General features: G+C 39.7%; 1 protein-coding gene across 11 annotated transcripts in view; it reads left to right on the top strand.

The window, feature by feature from the left end:
- Positions 1–20,785, top strand: part of DMD (dystrophin) — a 1,886,383-nt gene that overhangs the window by 1,844,715 nt on the left and 20,883 nt on the right. For 6 of the 11 annotated variants that reach the window (XM_074968525.1, XM_074968543.1, XM_074968569.1 and 3 more), the window contains 7 exons: positions 964–1,100; positions 1,872–1,910; positions 6,660–6,725; positions 7,835–7,900; positions 10,050–10,208; positions 19,783–20,026; positions 20,375–20,498. In XM_074968525.1, the coding sequence (XP_074824626.1) occupies positions 964–1,100; positions 1,872–1,910; positions 6,660–6,725; positions 7,835–7,900; positions 10,050–10,208; positions 19,783–20,026; positions 20,375–20,498 (835 nt within the window). Of the gene's footprint in view, positions 1–963; positions 1,105–1,871; positions 1,911–6,659; positions 6,726–7,834; positions 7,901–10,049; positions 10,209–19,782; positions 20,027–20,374; positions 20,499–20,785 lie in introns of those variants that run through there. The other 5 variants (XM_074968534.1, XM_074968586.1, XM_074968602.1 and 2 more) reach the window with 3 other exon arrangements.

Here is a 20,785-nt window from a genome sequence, read left to right as displayed (position 1 = left end):
GAGGTGTAAGAACTTGGGTACAGATTTTAAAAAAGTAACTCAAGTCCTCCATTAAAATTCATCAGAGAAGGGTCATCTGATTCTTTATCAGACTTACGAGAAGAGAAGGTCCCTAGTTCCTCCCTTTTAAGTCTCTCTGGTAGACTTGTTTTGATTTCTTTTGGGCTTGGCTTAATTTGCTGTTTCTTCTTTTGTACTTTTAGGTGGCTTAGATGGGAGAGAGGGACCTAAGTTCAGGCAAAGGGTTAGAGCAGTTTGAGTAGGCTATGCTCGGGCCCAAAGTTGTTCTAAATGCCTACTAACTCTGAGTTGAACAAGCAAAAGGAGAAACAGCCCATCCCAGAGTTTTCCACAACTCTAACCTCCTTTTTATGTAAAGAAAAATAAAACAGTGAGGGCAGAGAAGGCTGAATAGGGAAAACTCTTTTGGGAAGATTTAGACAACTTTCATAGATTCTGCAGTCACTGAAACAGTAAACAAAAGGTGCTCATTGAGAGTGTGAGGACTCAGAATGCTGGCTTATCAGGAAGTCATTGCCAGGTCTCACACTTGCTGCATATCCTATTTTTCAGCTATTTTAATATTTGAGCCGTGCCCAGTCAAAGCCTTTGCCTGCTCGGTATCAAGGCAAAACAGAAACTGTGGGATTTCATCTTCTGATTGATTGTCTGCCTCAGATCACTTGAGAAGAGGGACAAGCCTATTATCACAGAACACGGGAGTTCAAAGACTAGAACTTGGTTGGTTTTATATATTTGGCAAATAGAACATACCTCACATTGTCTGGGAAATACTTTATATCTACAATGATAAGTGTATGCAGTTTTTGATGTTCCAAAGGTCAAATCATTAGGTGCCTCCGTGCTGTGTTCTCATGTACTATGTCAAATGATCTAGCAGAAGAAAAGATGATCAGCGACAATAATAATTAGAGCGTGATTTCATTGTGATGTTGCTTTCAGACAACTTCAGGAGAAGATGTCCGCGACTTTGCCAAGGTACTGAAAAACAAATTCCGAACAAAACGGTATTTTGCAAAGCACCCAAGAATGGGCTATCTGCCTGTGCAAACTGTTTTGGAGGGAGACAACATGGAAACGTGAGTAGCTAGCGCTAAAGCAAATAAGTAGTATATCATTTGATATGCTCCTCGAGCTCCCAGCTGGCACCAACTCCCTTCACTTCCTTAATGAGTAAAGCCTCTTTTTATTTCTTTCATTTTTGTTTACTATGGCTGAAAGGAAAACACAAGCTGACATTTCAATTGCCATTTCCTTCAACTTTTTTCACCTATCCTTACAATACTTTAAACTTCAATTAGCAAAAGAAAAATACCTCCTACTGCATTGATTTTCTTGTAAGGCCTTAAAATGGATAAGGTAATTTGGAAACTAGCAATCTTAGCATTACATTTTGACTTTCTTCCAAAAGGCGCTATCTCTTTAATGAGGTCTCTTGTTTATTTTTTAATTTGATTGCCACAGCCTAGTTTTCTCTTTTCTCTACCCATGGATGTGGTCACACAAAATGACTTAAACTCATTGTATTTAAAAACAAGCAACCAAAAAAAACCAGCGATGCTGCTCATGGATCAATGAGTGGCCTTACCTTCTTTTAACTTTACCACAAGTTTATAATAATTAGCTGTTTAATGGCAGTTGCACAACAGCTTGTTATCTCTCTTTTTCTTTTAATTAATATTTTGATTTTATTTCCCAGCTTTTGGTTAGATGCTTTTCATGGTCATTCACGTTGGTCTGTTGGATTTTCTGTTTTTCAGTTGTTGTGGTTTTTTTAATCTTTCTGTAATTATTTTGCTGCTGAGTTTTTCTGCCTCCCTCTCTTCACCTCCTCATTTTTTGTCTTGCAGTCCTGTTACTCTGATCAACTTCTGGCCAGTAGATTCTGCGTGAGTACTTTTGCTGAAGTGTGCTGCTGCAGCTGCGTTCCCTCACTTCTTTGTTTTGTTTTTATTTAGTTTTTACATATGTTCATTTCCTTCTTTGTTTTTTTTTTCTTGATAGCCTTTCTGAAAGCATAATTTTTATTCCAGATCAGTAGAATGGGATAACACCAGGGTTTCCCAGGCATCGTGAAATGTATACCATATACTCTCTCCAGAGGGTGTATTCTCATCTGATTGATAGGGATTTTGGTGCACAGTCCTACTAATGCTTCTGAGAATGTGTCATTTCTGAATAAGAACAGACTCCTTGATTGTAAACTAAATGTATTTCAGATGATATACACTGAACGTTACGGTTTTTCAAAAATTTCAGAGATGACAGTGGTCTTGCAGTTAAGGCCATCATTTAAAGTTTTACTTACGCTCTCATGCACACATACACAACCCCTCCCCACACCATCCCCATGATAATCAACAATTCATTGGATATTTTATTACAGTCTCTTTTGTTTTAGAAGGTATTCTGAGGAGACATTGAGATAGGGCATTGGGTCTTAGAGTTCTAAAAATACTGTGGAAAGTTTTATATGATTTTCAGAAACAAAACCAATAAGATTTCTCAGCTGTAAACTGATTTTTCATACATGCACCATCTCTGAACATGTTTCATCTTATTGTAGTAGTAGGAGCATCCGCATGAACGACAGATTTATAATTGTCACTCTGGCGTTTGCTACCACATGACAGTGCTAATTTTAGACTAGTGTAAATTAAGATTACTTTTAAGTCTTAATTCACTCACAGGTGAATATCAGTGAAGAGAGAACCATAAAATATTAGGGAAGATAAAAATGTTTTTACTATTGTTAGCATATATGTTTTGAAATGTGTGACCTACATGTCACTTACTATGAACTATTATTAGAATAAGCAACAGCAAAATATATACATTGGAATATTGATTTATAATTTTCACACACAGCATAGATTGTCGTGAAGACAGATGGAGCACTCTTTCTCTAGAAGGCTGATTTTAAGATGCCAAGAAATCTGCATGTTATTGCAAAGTGCATGTGGTTAACACTCAGCTTAGTAAGAATATCAACAGAGCTTGGAACTAAAGTGTAGTAGAGGGCTTTGGAGTTATGGCGCATTGTGTTTGTAAAATGGTTTCTCCTATAAATGCACCCATTGGTAATTTAAGCACACTGTCTGTCGAAATACATAGACCCAGATTACTGACTCTTTAAAACACAGTTAGATCTTTGACAAGAAAAAGTTAAAAATCAAAAACTCATAAAATAAAAGCTTGGGTGATACAGAATGTTGTTGCTGTGTCTAACATAGTCACAAATAAGCTTGTATAACATTTGTTTTTAAGGCATGGTGCCCACAGATTACTTATACTAATAACTTTGTGACATGCTACACTAAGAGCTTTATACCAACGGTAGGAAATTTGGTTATTGGATCAAAGAGTTTAACTTACACATGATACATCAGAAACCACTATAGAGATCATGGCTAAATAGGTTTAAGGAGCTAAATTCTTCCAAATTTCCATATTTCACCCATTTTAGGAATGGAATCCTTCATCGTAATAATACAGATCATAACTCTGAAAGCATTTAACTAACTATCTGACCACATTCTGCTTATCGGACAACTCTCTCCCAGGCCTAGAGCCCTGGTTCTGGGTCTTCAGTATCAGTTTTCTGTTGGTCTCCAAAGTGCTCTGGCCTAAATGTGAATCATCTAGGAATACCATTACAGCACTGAGAATATGCTGAGTAGGTGGACATCATGATATTTGGGGCTGGCATTGTTTATAAAAATATGTTAAAGTGTGAGGCTTCTTAGCACTGGTTCAGACTGCTTATGGGTGGGGTGGATATTTTGCAGATACTCTCTAGTTGCCAAGCATTACAGAGGCAACTCATGCATTCTATAATGTAATTATGATTTCTGTTGTAATCACTTGATAGTACTGAACTGGGAACCTGTCACTAAGAAACACTTTCTTGATTCTTTACTTTCAAGAAACCTTGACCTGAGGAGCTGAATAGTTAATTTCAAAACACATTGCTGGGTATCGTTACCTAATTTTCTACAGAGGGTAAAGGCATTATAACATGATGTCTTAGCTACTCAGCTCTCACTTGGCTTTAGTAGGAGACTTAGGGTTATTACTGCGGACACCGCTTTGAAAAATTTATCAATGATGTTTTATTTAAAAATGTTTGCCTCTGTTAAACATTTGCCATGTCCCTTAGCCTTACTACCGATTCATTAATTTGCTATTCAAACTGACTACGTCTTGATTACTTCTGCTAAGGAACCAAAGGAAATAAACTTCTATGAAGCTGCTAAATCTAACTTACTCATGGACTCATTTAGGTGTCTTCTGCCTGTAGTTGGCACATCCACATAGCCAGTTTTATCAAGTTGGCCAATACTGTGCTGTCTTTAAACAAAATTGCAATGTTCTCTTAAAATAATAATAATAATAATAATAGGAAGGAAGGAATCGAGGCTGGGCTGGGTTGTTTTGGTGATACTGCACAAAAAGCCAAAGCCCTATTTCAGGAGTTTCCAGAGAAATCTTTAAAACGTTTTGGAGAATGGGATGGAGCTGGTAGCAGAACTAGTTCATGAAGGAAAAAGTGGTCAGAAACAGAGGCTTTGTGATGCATTAAATCTTTTTGAGGGGGGAGATTGCTTAAAATGAGAAATAATAGCATTTTGGACTATGCCAGTTATTTTTTATTTATTTTGTGAAATTATTTTGACCTTCTATTTCCTCTCTTGTAATAGTAAAATATATATTTCAGATTTATGCTCAAGTTTCAATGTCATTATCACTATGTATGTTAGTTCAAGGTGTACAGGAAGCACTCCCTGCTCTCCTTTAAAGATGCAATTTAATTTCTGATCAGAAGATGCAGTCAGGCTCTGAATGTCAAGAATATAGAAATTGGGAGATATCAGCTAAATAGCAGAATCTTAAAGTTATTATTAATAGTAAATGCCTACTAGCACAGATTTTGAAAGTGCCCTGATCTACATTATTCTGGGTTACCTCCAGTTTTAGAGGAGTTCTATGCAAATCAGGATATCTGGTTACAATTAATTGCCTATCTTCCAAGAATATCTTTGGGAGTTAGTATTGAATACTTCAATGTAGTACATTGAAAATTTATCCACTGATTTGTGTATGGTGATGTCTAAAAGCATGGTTCGTAAATGTTGGCTTGACAATGCCAAACCTTGTCTCAGAAAAATGCGATTCATGATAATTGACCTATAAGTATCTCACAGAAAAAGCTTTTCCAGTCTATGAGAAAAAGCATCAACGATAATGACTTCTAAATGTACAGTATATAGCTCTGTGAATTCAGAAGAAGCCTATTTTTCTAAAGCACTTCGCAAACTGCTTTAAAAACCGGAAGATGACCAGGAATGTATAATCATCCTCTAGTAAATGCTTTGCAGGATCATCACGCCCCTAATACAAGATCATTACGTACCATCATAACTTGTAGTATAAGAATTGTTTCATCTGCCACTGAAATGCAACCATTCTGGAGCTGAACACAGTCTCTCTTGGACTGTACCAGTAACACTGCATAACAGTTAGAAACTAATAAGTGAAAGCATTTGATCTACCAAAACTTTTTTTTTAAAGGATTTTAGATAGCCAAATTCCAACTTGTGTATTTTTTCTAAGATTCTAAGGCCTTGTTTACTCTAGAAAGTTATACCAGTTTACCTGTAACAGTATAATTACTGGGACAACCCTGTGGTGTGGATGCTGTTATACCAGTATAAAGATGCTTTATATTAGAATAGCTACTTCCATTTGGGAAGGAGAATAAGTTATGCTGGTATATGGCACCTTTATACTGATATTACCCTGTCACTAAAACGTTGCACCTGTAATTGACATAGTACTACAGGTACAACTTTCAATTGTAGAAAGCCCCAAGGCAAACTTATTCTTTTGAAGAGTCACATGGATTCTTCAGTTCAGAAATGTGGACAGGAGTTCAGTTTGTAATGATCAAAAGTTGGGGAGGTCCAACATTACAGTTCCCCTGATACCACACTGTGGTGGTAGTGAAACTGTGGGAAGAGGACTATCACCAAAACACTGGCCCTAATTCTTGCAGTCTCCTATACAAGTGTATTGACTAGGCTCAACACTTAACATTGTATATCTCATGAGGTAACTTCCTGATTGGGCATGGATGCAGGGGTTTGAAGCTTTTTTTTTTTTTTTTTTTAAATGAGACTTGCTACTATTTGACTAGAAACACATCTCAAACAGGAAAGGAGAGAAATAAAACACTTTCTACAAGGTTTGGACTGTGCGTCTGGAGAGTAGGAGAAATAGCGTGGTGAATGAAGGAGGCTGGCAAATTGGGAAGGAAGTTCATCTATACATCCTTCTGAAAGAAACCTCTCGTTGAATAGATTCATCTTCTTGCTTGCTTATATATCATAAAAAATCAAGTTCAAAGAAAAACTCCTAAATGAACTGAGTCCCTTTCGTATGCTGCCACAAAACATTCTACTCTGATGGATCAAGGAAGCACACAAATCATGGGTTGCAAGTATAGCTTTCTGTTTGTTAAACACTGTATAAACCATGGAAGCCGTGAGCCATGGCAACATGAGGGCATAGACATACCAAAGTGTATTTTTATCTTTTTAAGGGGTATTTGTGATTAATCAGTGTTTTCTGCCTTATAGGCCTGCCTCGTCCCCTCAGCTTTCACATGATGATACTCATTCACGCATTGAGCATTATGCTAGCAGGTATGAGACCAGCTGGACACTAGGCAAATCTTTCTTGAAACAACCATTAAAAAAAATACACTACAAAAGAGAAACCATCATTATAAGGGTATTTAATAATTGAACGTACCTAGAGTGGATAGTATACATCACCTTCTAACCACTGCTAACCACCTACCAATTAACTTGCATGCCAGACTACTATGCAATGATTGGTGAGTAAATAAGAGCCACTTAACATAGGTAAATCCAAAGCATATACTTGGTTAAAACTGGCCTTTAAGTTCTGTGTGGGTCTTTATTAAGTTATGCGTTCTGCTTACATAGGGTTTTATTTTAATTAGAATTCTTGGTATTACTGTATAATGCAGAGCCTTCCAAAACTTCTAGCTACCAATACATGAGTCTCAAAGGATACATTTAGCCAACATTGTAAAATGAAATAATTGAGCTTATGAAATACTTGGAAAGGTATCTTTCTCTGTTTTGGAGGGGGATGATGATATACCACTGCTGTAGTTCACTTATCCGCTTTTAAGAGGACTTTTAAGGTACTCTTTTATCTTAAGAACCAAACATTGGGGTAAATGCTCAGATCTGCAATGCAAAGTGATTTTTCCCCCCAGCAGGGGAATTTTCAGGGGTAAATACTGTGTAAAATACATACTCAAATGGAAAAAAAAATCAGATCAAGCTAGATGTTTTCTAAATTATATGTTGCATTCAAAAGGGAATAAAGGTCCTCAACAAACTAGAAACATACAGGTCACTTCAGTTCTGGTGATGACATTACCAGGTATGGAACAATTTGTGGAAGAGTCTATGGCATCTTAAGGCCTTTCTTTCATAGCAGAATCTGCTTAGCCAGGAGGATTTGTACGTAACTTAGAGATTAATTTAGATAGATCATTCATAATGAATAAGCAGTTACTTGTGACAGCTGCTTGCAATCTCATTTGTTAACTAGCAGCAAGTGAAAATTTGTCCAGGTTTCCAAATTTAGGGTCTCTAATATTTTGACTACTGTGTCACCAAAATGTTATATATTTTAAAGTTTTCAGGAAAGTTATAGCCAGAAAAATCTGCAGTGAGACTTATGGGTTTTATTGAGTCTTTCAATTTTTCCATAGGCTAGCAGAAATGGAGAACAGCAACGGATCTTACCTAAATGACAGTATTTCTCCTAATGAGAGCATGTAAGTATACTATCTCTATGAAGTATTTCTGATGGACATTTGCTTGGAAAGGCTTGGCACCTTGCAATAGACTACCAATAATACAGAGTTCACAACATTTTCTTGTTCACATCTGACTGTTGTGTGATCTCATTGTGGTATGTTTGGTTGTGGACTTCTCGTGGCCCACCCCCATATATACCAAAGCCTGGGTTTATGATGTATAACTCAAAGCTGCAGATATGCAGCTGATGATGAAATGTCATCACACTTAAAAGTAGTTCGATGCTATGTCTTCAACACAAATTTCACATAATACATTGAAAAAAAATCTCTCATAGAGAGTATCTCATAAATGAAATATTACTTGGTAGTTTGAAGTTTTCCCTTTTCCTGTGAACTTTAAACTTAAAAGTGGATAAAAATGCTGGATGCTAGAAATGTCAGTGCAGCCTTTTGAGGGGTCATCAGGGCCATACTAAAAAGAGTCCGTCTACAAATAATTAAATTATACTGCAAGCAATGGCAGTGTGAGCTCATGCTAGTTATTAAATATTAAACGTCAAAAGCCTTGATTGGACAGGATGTGGAAAAATGCATTGACAAATAGTCATTATATTGCTTTATACTTAAAGGACCAAGGATGCAGCCAGTTTGAAATCTAGTCAATTTTGTTAAAAGTAGTTTCATAATCTGCACCTGACACTTAATCCCCCTGCAAATTTTGTGCTTTTATTATCACATTTTCCTTGTGGGGGGAGGGACAAAGGGAAGGGTCCATGGTTTTCTGCACCCTGTTGCTCTGTGAAAACGCATAAAAACAAAAGGGGAAAACTGATTAAAGGTTAAAAATTTCAAATGCACCTAAGCTCTATTTCTAATACAGATTCAGGTACTTAGGAGCCTAAATGTAACTGACTTCAGCTTTTAAGTGCTCAAGTCACATCTGAAAATGGGACTTGGGTTGTTAAATTAGTTAGGGCTGGTCTACAGTAACACTGTAAGTTGACCTAAGTTATTCTACTTCAGTTACATAACTGAAGTCGACGTAACTTAGGTCAATTTACAGTGGTGTCTATAGCACACTACGTCGAGCGGAGACACTCTCCTGCCGATTTACCTTCTGCCTCTTGAGGTGGAGTTGCTCTGCCATTGACTTAGCTTCTCTTTATCAGACCTGCTAGATCGACACCACTGCATCAATTGCAGCAGTGCCAATTTAGCCGGAAGTGTAGACAAACCTTTAGGGGCTTTTGAATATTTTACCTTAAGTAGCTAATAGGGAACTTCTCGCTTTATATGTCTGAAAAGTTTCATGTACCCAACATCACTGCATCCAGAATAAACCTGTTTATAGATATTAAAACGGAAAGTTAACACTCTAGCTTCATGTGTAAATGTGAACATAATTTGTGTGTCAGAAAAACTTTATAAGAAAGTGAACTGACCTGGTTGGCCACTGACATCATCAGTGCAATTCCAATGAACCAGTGAATTTGGCATAAATCTCTAGATTAAAATTATTGAAAAAAATCTTCAAATTTTTTCTTAAAATGGGATACATAAAACTTCATGAATTCAAACCATAAAACAGTAAGGTGCATGCAGTACAAAAAAATCTATAATATTTGGCAAAAATGTTAGTATAACTAAACTATACAATAAAGGAAAAGGGGAAGGAAGGAGAGTATAAATAGAAAAAGGGCTAGGTATAAGAAGAATTGGTATACAGGAGCATGAGTAAAAATAAATGCTTTGGCCTTGCTTCCACAAGTTTTTGTGCAATGGCATAGCAGGTAGCCTAAGGTGGTGATTCTTTAAGGTAAGAGTGAGTAAGTCAGGTTAAGCGCTGGATGGAAGCAAGGTGAAACATGAAGGCCAAGATCCTCAGCTGTCCCAGAGCTTTCCTTGAAACACCTGAGGAAGAAGAGGGAGGCAGAGGTGGATCCCAAGTATATGGAGCACGAGGGAAGGCATGTAGTGAATTAATGTAATCACTTGAGCAAATTTCACTACAAGTACACTAATCCCCTGCTCCTTGCAATGAATCCAGCTGAATTTCTTCAAGAGGGAAGAGCTTTTTTTCTATGAGTTGCCTTCTATCAATAGTCACAAAGATAAAAATGAAGATGAAGAAAGCAGCTTTTGGGGTTTTGCTGTGTTTTTCCAGAGATGATGAGCATTTGTTAATCCAGCACTACTGCCAAAGTTTGAACCAAGAATCCCCACTGAGCCAGCCTCGCAGTCCTGCCCAGATTCTGATTTCCCTGGAGAGCGAAGAAAGAGGTGAGCTAGAGAGAATCCTAGCAGATCTGGAGGAAGAAAACAGGTGAGATATACTTTGCAGCTGTTATCATAGTTTCATCTACATGATACACACACATAAAGGGGCAAAAGTGAAGCTGGGAAACCTCCTGTTAGAATGTCTGTTTTATTAAGCTTTTCTATTAAATCTCCTGCATATGTTTTCTCTCACACTTTCTGCTAGATATGAGAGAGATGATAGAACAAAATGGTATAAATATAGGCCCATTCATGCTTTTGATTCAATCATGAATCAGCACTATTGTGTTTACCCTGCTATGCAGAATCTTTATAATGATAAAACTTCAAAGGAAAATATGGGTCACTTCATTTTGTGATTATAGGGTGGCTTATTACAAGTTCTGTAAACAGTGTTGTGTAACTCTTCTTTGTATACAATGTACTGAGTTCTTTTTATCAGCATGTATTTCAAAATAACTCTTCAGTGTTGCTTTATGTTGCATTAGCCATTACATGAGAGAGGATTGTGTACATTTTCTGCCATAGACACCTGGAGGAGAGAGATTTTTCTTGAAAATAACCAACTGGATAGTATAGTTGCCCTAGGAAGATGGGTGAGAGAAGAAAATGGTATATAAAGAAGATTTTAAAAAGATAAAAAGAAAAGGAGTACTTGTGGCACCTTAGAGACTAACGAATTTATTTGAACATAAGCTTTCGTGAGCTACAGCAAATAAATTGGTTAGTCTCTAAGGTGCCACAAGTACTCCTTTTCTTTTTGCGGATACAGACTAACACGGCTGCTACTCTAAAAAGATAAAGGAACTGTGAAATGACTGTGCAGTACCTTTGTACAGGATGAATTTCCCCTGTTCCCTCTGGTGGACGTAAATGGTGCACAGGCCTTGTGATGGTCCTCTGCACAGAGGTAATATTGTGCCACGTTAGCTAAGATGTGAATTTTTAATACTTTTACTATGTCACCCGCTTCTTAATCCTTTGGTGGCAGACACCTTTTTCTTCATTTCCTCCTAATTTAACTTTCCATTCCTAGCTTTTCTTTACCTTTCATAGCAAAGGCTCAAGTGGGTTTTGACAGCATCAAAACACTGTAGCCGCAATTTGGGGGCTCTATTGCTTCACTCAACCAGCATAAACCAACGCTAAGCCTGGCAGATCTGGTCATTGGCAGATTTAATATTGAGACCCCGAGAATTGAAAAATCATGACTCAGTTCCCCCAAAGTCATAAGATTTAAAGAAAATAGATTTCTGAGTCTTTAGTGTGCACTTGATTGACCTTTTCAGGCTTTTTTTCTTCTGCCATGAGGGCTAGAAATTTTTTGCTGCTGTTAAATTAAAAGGGAGATTCTCCTGTAGTCTTGCCTCCTTGCCTCAGGAGCTGAGATTTTTAGAACACCATTCATTATCACAAAACTCACGCAATAATTGCAAGAGTTTGCAACACTGCAGATTCCCTCTGCATACAGAATTCTTTGCGTGGCACAGATCTGTTGTAATGGCTCTTACGCCACACTGACTCCTAGCCACCAGCATAGAGGTTGTGATTGAGACTTCGTTAGGCCCAGCTGATCCTTGACTGCCAGAACAGCCTCTGGGAGGCTTTGGCAGCTGGCATAAATTAGAACAGCCTGAAACAGACTGATCTGGCACCCACATAGCCCCAGGATAAGGGAAAAACACAAAGCTATTTTTGCAATTCCTTTTTGGTTTGCGCTAAGCGCACACCACAGACTGAGGGCCATACATCTGTCCAAGAACTGTGCTCCAACAGAACCACAGATAATACTGCTTTCCCCACAAATACCAATTTTGACGGCTCTGTCCGCACTAGAACTCTGCACACAACTGTGCCGGGAGGGGTCACTAATATCCTTAACACACACACCCAAAAAAGCCTGTAAATTATGCTCAGAGCTACTCTTTGTAACTCATTGTTACTCCTCCTTTCTCTCCATTTGTTTGTAACACTCAGTTGTTGCATCTTGTTTTAATTCAGACTGTAAAATCTTATGGCCCCTATGTGTGTGTTCAGCACGCAGCACAAAGGGACCCAGTGTAATACAAATAATAATAAATTAAAGCCTACATCATGAACTCTGGTATTAGAGCTGACTGGCTCCTGTGTCACCCACACTATCCCTTTGTGAAAGTATTGGTTGACCCTTTCCTTTCTACAGCATCTGGAGCTTAATGAAACTTCACAGGCTTACAAATCATTCAGACCAAGGACAATACAATGATATTTGGCAGAGCTGCTTTCATATACACTGCAGAGTTACATAATAAACAGCAGAGTGAGAAATGAAGAACAGGCAAAGGAGAAAAGACTAACTTTAGATGAGACTTGAGATGAGATGGAGGCTCAGTAAGACAGAGGGGTATAAGGAGGCTGTTCCAGATGGCAGGAGCTACAGACAGACATGCTCTTGCTCACTGAGCAGTGGTGAGATTGAAGAGATAGAGGGGAGCTCTTGATGTTCTAATACAGAATATAAAAAGCCCAGACATTTCCCAAAGTGGAGGAGAACCAATGGTTTTAAATCAATCAATCATATATTTCATGTAGCTAGCATACGTGCCTGGGAAGTTTTGGACAAGTAATCAAATATAACTAAAACCACAATGTAAGGTTTTGGTTCTTATAAAAGTGATGTGGGCCACCTAACTGTGAATCAGTGAGGAAGAAAAAAGTGTATCCCCTACATGCACAAAAGCAAGCAACCCACCTAAGCCAAATCAGTTCAAACAGAGAGGAAAAAAACTCCTGCTCTTAAACTGGAAAGATGTTACAGTGTAAATAGCAGTATAAAACCCTAACATCGATGTTCTGAACAGTCCATCTGGGGTTTGTGCCTTGCATTTCAAAATAAGACTTCCTTAATATAGGAACAACTAATCAGGAACAACAGATGAAAAAATCTCCCCAGGGCAATACAGTCGCTAAATATTTGTGTGAAAGAGCCTCTCAGTCTCTCTATACATAAGAGAGGATACTCTTTGGTTGTAATCCAGTGCTGTTCCCTAATTTCTGCTGTTATCAGAATTCTATCTTCTTCAAAGCAAAGTGCCTAATTTGTTCTAGTTCATAAAAATGTTTTTATTGCCAGGTTATTTGTAAACTACTTCCAGATAAATCTGTGAGGGATGGAGTATCGTATGCAAACAATGGCATCAGAATGAGGTAGAGTCATAAACCTGTGACTTTCTGTGAGGAGGATTAAAAGTAACACCTATCCAAACAACCCCTGAAGTCCCCAGAAGTGATTTCTTAACAGTGGGGTGCACTGGGAGTTCTATTACCAAACAATCCCACAAGTGATGGATGCTATTAATAACTCATGAGTGAGTTATCAAACTCCTTATAGCTGCATGGATTTAAAGCTGAATTGCATATGCTCCATATTGTTTACTTTGTGAATGTTTAAATGAGGCACACGTCTACTTTTCTTTCTTCTCTTTGTCTTTTAGTAAAATACACCCTATTTGCCTAGTGATCAGAAGGCGTGTCAGCTTTATTAGGCTGTCACGTCCATTGCCAAGGTATAGTCACCTGGCCTGAATTGTGTCTAGTGAGTCTGGATTATAGAATATTGCCAATACTCGCTCACTCTCATTTTGAGAGGATTATGCTTTTATCTCCTTTCCTTTTACTTTCCCTTTTGTGCCTAAAGCTTTTAAGAAATGCTTTTTTTTTCTGAGCATGAATGCCTAATTCTCACTGGCGTGAGCAATGCCTTAAAAGCCTACCCTACAACAACATTTCTTTTTTTCCGCACAGGGTAAATCTGTTCTCCAGAGCTAGTAAAAAATAATTAGATGATTTCTTTTTTCCCTGAAGAAATTTCTACAATGGCATTCAAAATACGATCTTCCATTTTGCATTTTTAACTTTCCTTTCCTGTTTAAGTAAATCAGCCAGTCCCCAGTCCAATAGAATCAGTCACGCTAATATTTTTCCTTTGCCTTTTTTGCTACTGCATCGCTCTTAGAACACTAAGATCAGCTGGTAAAATGTGGCTATCAATACCCAAAACTAAACACGCAGCTAGAGACAACATATTCTCAGTGAAGAGAGTATGACTACCTGTAACAGGAACTCAGAATGAACTCATGCTTTGTCTTCCTTCAGATTGCAATGCAAGATTCATCTATTTTTACTACGTCACCACTCAGGCCAGGTGACTTATTCTCCACGAGCACAGTGAAAATAAAAACACGAACGTCCCAAGTGGAAAGAAGGATCCCTTTAGTACTGCAGAATAGGTCTGAGCAATAGACAATAGCGGTGAGCACTGCATAGCAGCTCTAATTATATTTTCCAGTTAGCTATGCTTCACACACACACACCCCTTCATTGTACAAATTTTATTTCCTTTAACCTGCAGTTTTTCTTTGACTGGTCCTGCATATTCTTGCTTGTGGGACTGGCACCTCCTGGTGTTGAGCTGCAGAATCTTGTCCTTGCCTGTTCAACTGCTCACAGCAGATATTAAAGGGGGAGTGGCCCCAACCACTCTTCAGTTCCATTTTAACCTCCAAAGTGGAAGTGAGCTCAGATTGCATACAACATCCTTGAAGCTTCCCTTATTAGTTTTTTTTTCTTTTGTAAGAAGAACAAATAAGAAATGATACCAGTCAGGCAAGGGTATTGTTTGACCCACACGAGCCGGAGGGCTGCCTCACACACAGCTGTTGATGAGGGAGGCTCCTCAAGCCTAGTCAACTAACTCTGGCAATGTATAAGTCCAGGTTTGGATACCTATGAGCCTGGGTCACTCTGTGCCCATCTTAAGCAGCATCCATGTACTGGGTCTTACCTGGCTGAGAACAGTGCCAGCGTCCCAGCAGTCAAAATTGTGTAAGCGGCACTAAAGTTGTCCCCTAGCTGAAGAGGTTCCATACCCAACTCAAGTGGCACTAGGATCCTATGATCTGTCTGAGCCAATATAGTTTGTGCCTAACACCCAGTATCCTTAACTTGAATACACCACTTGCCAAGTATCACCAATACCCAGGTCCCCAAGGTTTGCCCAGGTCAACTAGGTCCAATTTTAGCACTGTCAATTGTGAAGTGCCACTTACCAAAGGGATGTTGCAGCCTACATCAGTGTCACCCAAATTCTCTGATTTGTCATGGTCAGCTGAGTCCCATGGCAAAGATCCAGTACCCTTGATTTTTCAGACACCATCACCAATTGCATTCTGTGACACGCTGTCTAGCAAAAAAAAGCTAAGAGCTTCCCCTTCCTTCTCCCCCCACACACTTATGTAGATTGAGTCTGGTGCTGAGAACGTGGCACCATTTATATAGATAGTACGATAGTCTCCTGATCATCTGGTGTCTCCTGCCCGGGAGTTTTTCCAGTGTTAAATGCTTAACCTTATGTAAACAGTTCTCTGAGGACTTACTCCACAAGCCTGCTGAGGCTCGACACATTTCTTTTGTGGGTTCCCTCCAGGTGAAATCAGTAGAACTGTTCTCATTTCCAGGCTGAGGTTCTGAGCAGTGCCCAAAATAGCCTTTGTTGTCTCCAGACCCATCAGCTGGGTTCCCCGAGCAAGGTGTCTTTGAGTGCCCAGACGCCCACAGGGCTGATACCTTGTGAACCATTCCCAGGCCCAGACTGAGGTGTATCTGAAACCTGCTGCACCTCATTTAGTGCTGTATCATTTATTGGCTCTGAAAATGACTGACTTCTAATCTGAGGTTGATGCCCTGCCTTAGAAATTGGCCAAGACTATTACTGTCTGGAGACATGTCAGTTCCACACACCAGCATCAATGTTTTGTTTCCGAAGACAGGCTATAAATAGCTTTTCTGGAGTCTGCTCCACTGTTGTTGACCACTATCACTGCTGGATTACTGAATCTGCACATGCTTGTTTTATTTATGCACAATCAGCTGCTCTTTGCTGCTCTGCACATCCCAGAGCTTCCAAGGAGCAACGATTTAAAATAAATAAACTTAAAAAGAAAGAGAGAGAGAGAAATTTTGGCAGCTGCTCCTGGAACCTCATGGCCTTGCCACTGAAGGTTTCTGTTCCAGCTGGATTCATCCCTCTTGCGCAACATCTCTGATGTGGAAATCCTGGAACCTATTCTGCTGTCATGCCAGGAAAATCCTGGACTTTGATCTGCTGTTTGGGCATGGCAAGCAGTCAGTTCCAGGTGCAGGTGTCTTGGAAGTGTTTTCATAGCGTTCGAAGTTTACCTGATTCTGAGCACTCCGAGAGCAGCAGCACCTCATTGGAAAGCACTTAACCGGTAGATCAGGGATTCTCAGCTGAGGCCATGTCGACACTATCACTTGTGCTGGCAAAACTTATGTTGCTCAGGGGTGTGAAGAAAACAACCCCAAGGGACATACGTTTTGCTAGCTTAAGTGCCAGTGTGCACAGCACTGTGTCGGCGGGAGAGCTTCTGCCGCCTATGTAGCTACCGCCACTCATTGAGGTGGTTTATTATGTTGACAGGAGAGAGCTGTCTCCCATCAGCATAGAGCGACTACACAAGCAATCTTACAGCATTGCAGCTGCACCGATACAGCTGTGTGGTCGTAAGTGCACTACTGTAGACACGGCCTATGATAAAGAACACCAATTCCTTGGAATTGTGTGTGGGGTGCTGTTTCTTGGCCAGACAGCACATGAAAATTGCTACCTAAAAGGTATTGCCTCTTCTAACCGAGCCAGAGTTCAAAATCAGCCCAGCTCACCACAAGGATCCATGAGATGCTTTCCTTTTAAGCAACATGCTTTTAAAAAATGAGAGAGTAAGAACTCTTCTCTCCTGGCTTCCTCTGTCTTAGACATCAGGGCATTCATGTCTGTATCTAGACTTTGGTCTTCACTCACTTTGAAATACCCTAGTGTATCGAAAGGTTGCTCCATGTACGATGAGCGTTACTTGAGGTAAGTGTTTTGAATAGATGGCTGCCCCAAAGGAATCTGGATTTCTTTACAGCTATGCCCTTGGCTGTAGTATGAACACCACAGGGTAGGTGTATTCATTTAGCTGCCCCACGGGTATTCACTCTAGTGCATGGTTCTCTTTTGCTTCGGGATTGGAATTTTGTTTCACAAAGCTCTTCGGACCTCAGGTCTACATTCCTCATAGCCATAGCTACAGCCTGTGGACTTAATGAGAAACAGGCCAAATGCCAATCCTCTGTCCCCTGTATACCATAGGGAAATATGGTATGGTCCGTGTCATCATCTCTGTTTCCACCTCATACAGGCCACTAATCTGTCTGTATTTCCCAAGTTGCTTTTACACCATTGTTATGACTCACTGGGTATTCATTCATCTGGATATATCAAAAGATATTCAACTATCCCGAAGACAGCATTCACTGCAGGCCTTCTGTCTTTTCCACAGAATTTGAAAAGCTGGAAGCTCTATATGTGCTTGAAGCAAAAGTGCATCCCTTGCAAAGGTCTGATCTTGTAGAGAGAAATTGTGATCGCTTCTAACACTCTCGTGACTTCTCATCCAGAGCTGATGTGGCAGTTTTGCAGTCCCCATTCATCTAGAACTCTTTAGCCTTCCTGGGTGTTGTTTTGCATGCTAGTGGGAAGCTCAAAGAGAGAGCTTACTTACCAGTAACTGTTGTTCTTTAAGTGTGTCACCTCTGTAAATTCTCACAGCACACCTTCCCCCATTATCAGAGAAAGAATTCCAAAATTTAGGGGAGGAACTGAAGGGTGAGTGGAGCCATTCCCCCTTTCATACTGACAATCCTCCACAAGGGGAGGACTGGGGGGCGGAGAGGGGGCGGGGATGAATGTCCTCAGTGGGCACTGTTCTCTAGAAAATGCCACGGCTCATCCCGAGAAAGCACCAATACCACAAGTGTGAGTATGCAGATGTAACATTTTTAAAGAACAACAGTTACTGGTAAGTAACTTCTCATTATTCTTGACACCACTTTCTTGTCCATGGGAAATTATACATAACATGTTTGACTTCAGAGCAAGCGTAGGTCCTCTCCTCCTGTTTGGAGCAGGCAAGATGTCCAGCTCCTTTAGCACTGCTAAACTTCATGTTGGAGAATCTTGTCTCATGTTACAGCCTCCGCTCCAGAACCATTCGTGTAATGTGGACGTACTTCTATATCTTTCTAAGCATTCCCCAGTTTAATAAAACTTGCAGTAGGGTTTCTGGGGTGTTTTTAAGCCTCTAGATCAGAAGGTAAATGTGAATTTGGGTTCACTGGCAGGAATAAGAAAAAGGTCTCTATTTTCACAGCTTCTACTCTATCTGAACCAGAGCATATAATAGGAGTTTTAAAAAATAAGAAAATCTAGGCCACTACTTTTGGCAAGTAAGCAGTTATGAGGTCTGTGGCCTGTGGTACCATCTTTCCCTCTGGGAAGTAGTAAAGGGACATCATAGCAGTAAAATCCAAATACAGTTTATTATGCTTCCCCTTTGTGTGAAGATAGCTGCTACGAAATTTTATTTCTTCAGTTGTAAGATGGCCTGGATTGTCCATAACAGGGTTTTAGCTTTTCACCTCCTCTATTCTGCAGAACATGCAGAAGGTGATCTTAAAAAGAAAACCAAGTAACTACTCACCAGGGAAACGTTCTTGTTTCAAGTGCTCAGTAGAATTTCTTCACCATGATTTTTTTGGCCTGACATCTGATATTAATCCTCTGGAGTGTTTTATTCAAGAGACTGACTAGAAGAACAGTTAGCCCAATGCAGGATTAACAGGGTAGTAAAGTGATGGCAGAAATGTGGCATTCAGAGAATGCTGTGTATAGCCCAGCTATTCAAATATTAACAGAAATATAAGTCTAATTTAACAGGTCAGCTCATTGCCTGCTCCTCTGTTACTCGATTACCCATTCTAACAGTTGGTCTGAAAATCTAGTTTATGGTAAATGTAAGGGAGGCAGCTTGGTCTTCTGTGGTGAATGAGCACAGAGTTGCAAGTGGGGGATTCAAATCCAAGTTCTGCCACAGGCTTGCTATGTGACTCTCTCTGCCTCAGTTTTCTGATCTGTAAATTAGAATAATTCTTGCCTACATCCTTCACTGCGGTGGTGTGAAAATGAATTCGTGTTTGCAAAGTGCTATATAAGTGCATTACTAGTATTGTATATACCGTGTATTCTGTGATCAAATAGTAGCATTCACATTTCACAGTATTCACACTTATTAAAAATGAGCAAATGGTTCATTGTCTGCTGTTAACTACAAAGTTCAGCAGACTGGAAGCTGAACCACACCTCCTGCTTATGCTTTGGGAAGGGCTTCTAGAGCATAGTCACCCCTCACCTGCCACCCATGCTCTGGACAGGGAGTTCAGAACTCTTATGAACCGGAGACCTGACAATGATATCTGTGTTTCAGGGCAACATCCTGACACCCCCGTGTGAAAACCTGTACAAGTTGGTACCTTACCTCTGTCAAACCAAACTCAAACTTTGTAGATTAGTTTCAGCAGACTTGAAGGCAGGTGGTTTGGATGGGCTTAAATCCCAAACTGTGCCTATTCCTAATAATTATATGTGTGATGTGCATTCTGACTGCTATAGCCAGGGTATGGAATATGTTGTATTAGTCTACTTTGTAAAGGCAAGGCTTTCCTTTTTTTGACATTAACAGAAACCTGCAGGCTGAATACGACCGATTGAAGCAACAGCATGATCACAAAGGACTCTCTCCACTGCCATCCCCACCTGAGATGATGCCCATCTCCCCCCAGAGTCCTCGTGATGCTGAGCTCATTGCAGAAGCCAAGCTGCTTCGACAGCACAAGGGCCGCCTGGAAGCCAGGATGCAGATTCTGGAGGATCACAACAAGCAGCTGGAGTCACAGCTGCACAGGCTGAGGCAGCTGCTGGAACAGGTAAGTCCTTGGGCTTTCCCTTTGGAAAGCTAAAGAACGATTTTTCCAAAGCAGAGTTTGAGATGTTATCAATAACTGTAGCACATCACGAAGTGATATCTGTGAAGTGTAGTCAGCGAGAGGAACTTGATCTTACTGTAGATTGCAAGTGGTAAGATACGCTTACTGGTGTGTGAACGCAATGCAGTATCTTTTTTAATTTAGAATTTGGATCCATAGCCCATTGAAATGTATTGAATAAAATTGCTGTGTAACCATTGTGGAATAGGTACAAAATATGGAAATAGAAAAATTTGCTCAAATGTGTTCAGCTGTGAATAACCACCTTGTTTTATTCTGCTGTCTCAGCCCCAGGCAAATTCCAAGGTGAATGGTACAACACTATCTTCTCCTTCTACCTCCTTACAGAGGTCAGATAGCAGTCAGCCAATGCTTCTCCGCGTAGTCGGCAGCCAGACTTCAGAAACCATGGGTAAGATGACAATGTTCAAACTGTCATGAGAGATTTATATTTATATTTTACAGTGTCGGACTCCAAAAAATTAACTAAGGATAGTAAAGATTTTATTCAGTTGTTAATACAAACAACAGTGGGTATTTGCAGTGGGCATTGACTTTAGCTGGCTATTTCTCCATTGTATATCATGATGTAGGCTTTTGTATTTAACCATGGTGCAGCGTCACAGATATTTTGACATCAAACAGAAAGTTCCATCAGGGCTTGTATTTGAAAAACAGGTACCAAGAAAAAGCTAAAGC

The sequence above is a fragment of the Natator depressus genome, chromosome 1, assembly GCF_965152275.1.
Source record: "Natator depressus isolate rNatDep1 chromosome 1, rNatDep2.hap1, whole genome shotgun sequence".
In the NCBI taxonomy this organism is placed as follows: Eukaryota; Metazoa; Chordata; order Testudines; family Cheloniidae; genus Natator; species Natator depressus.
Note: the sequence above shows the minus strand (reverse complement) of the source record. Positions and strands in the feature narration are given on the sequence as shown.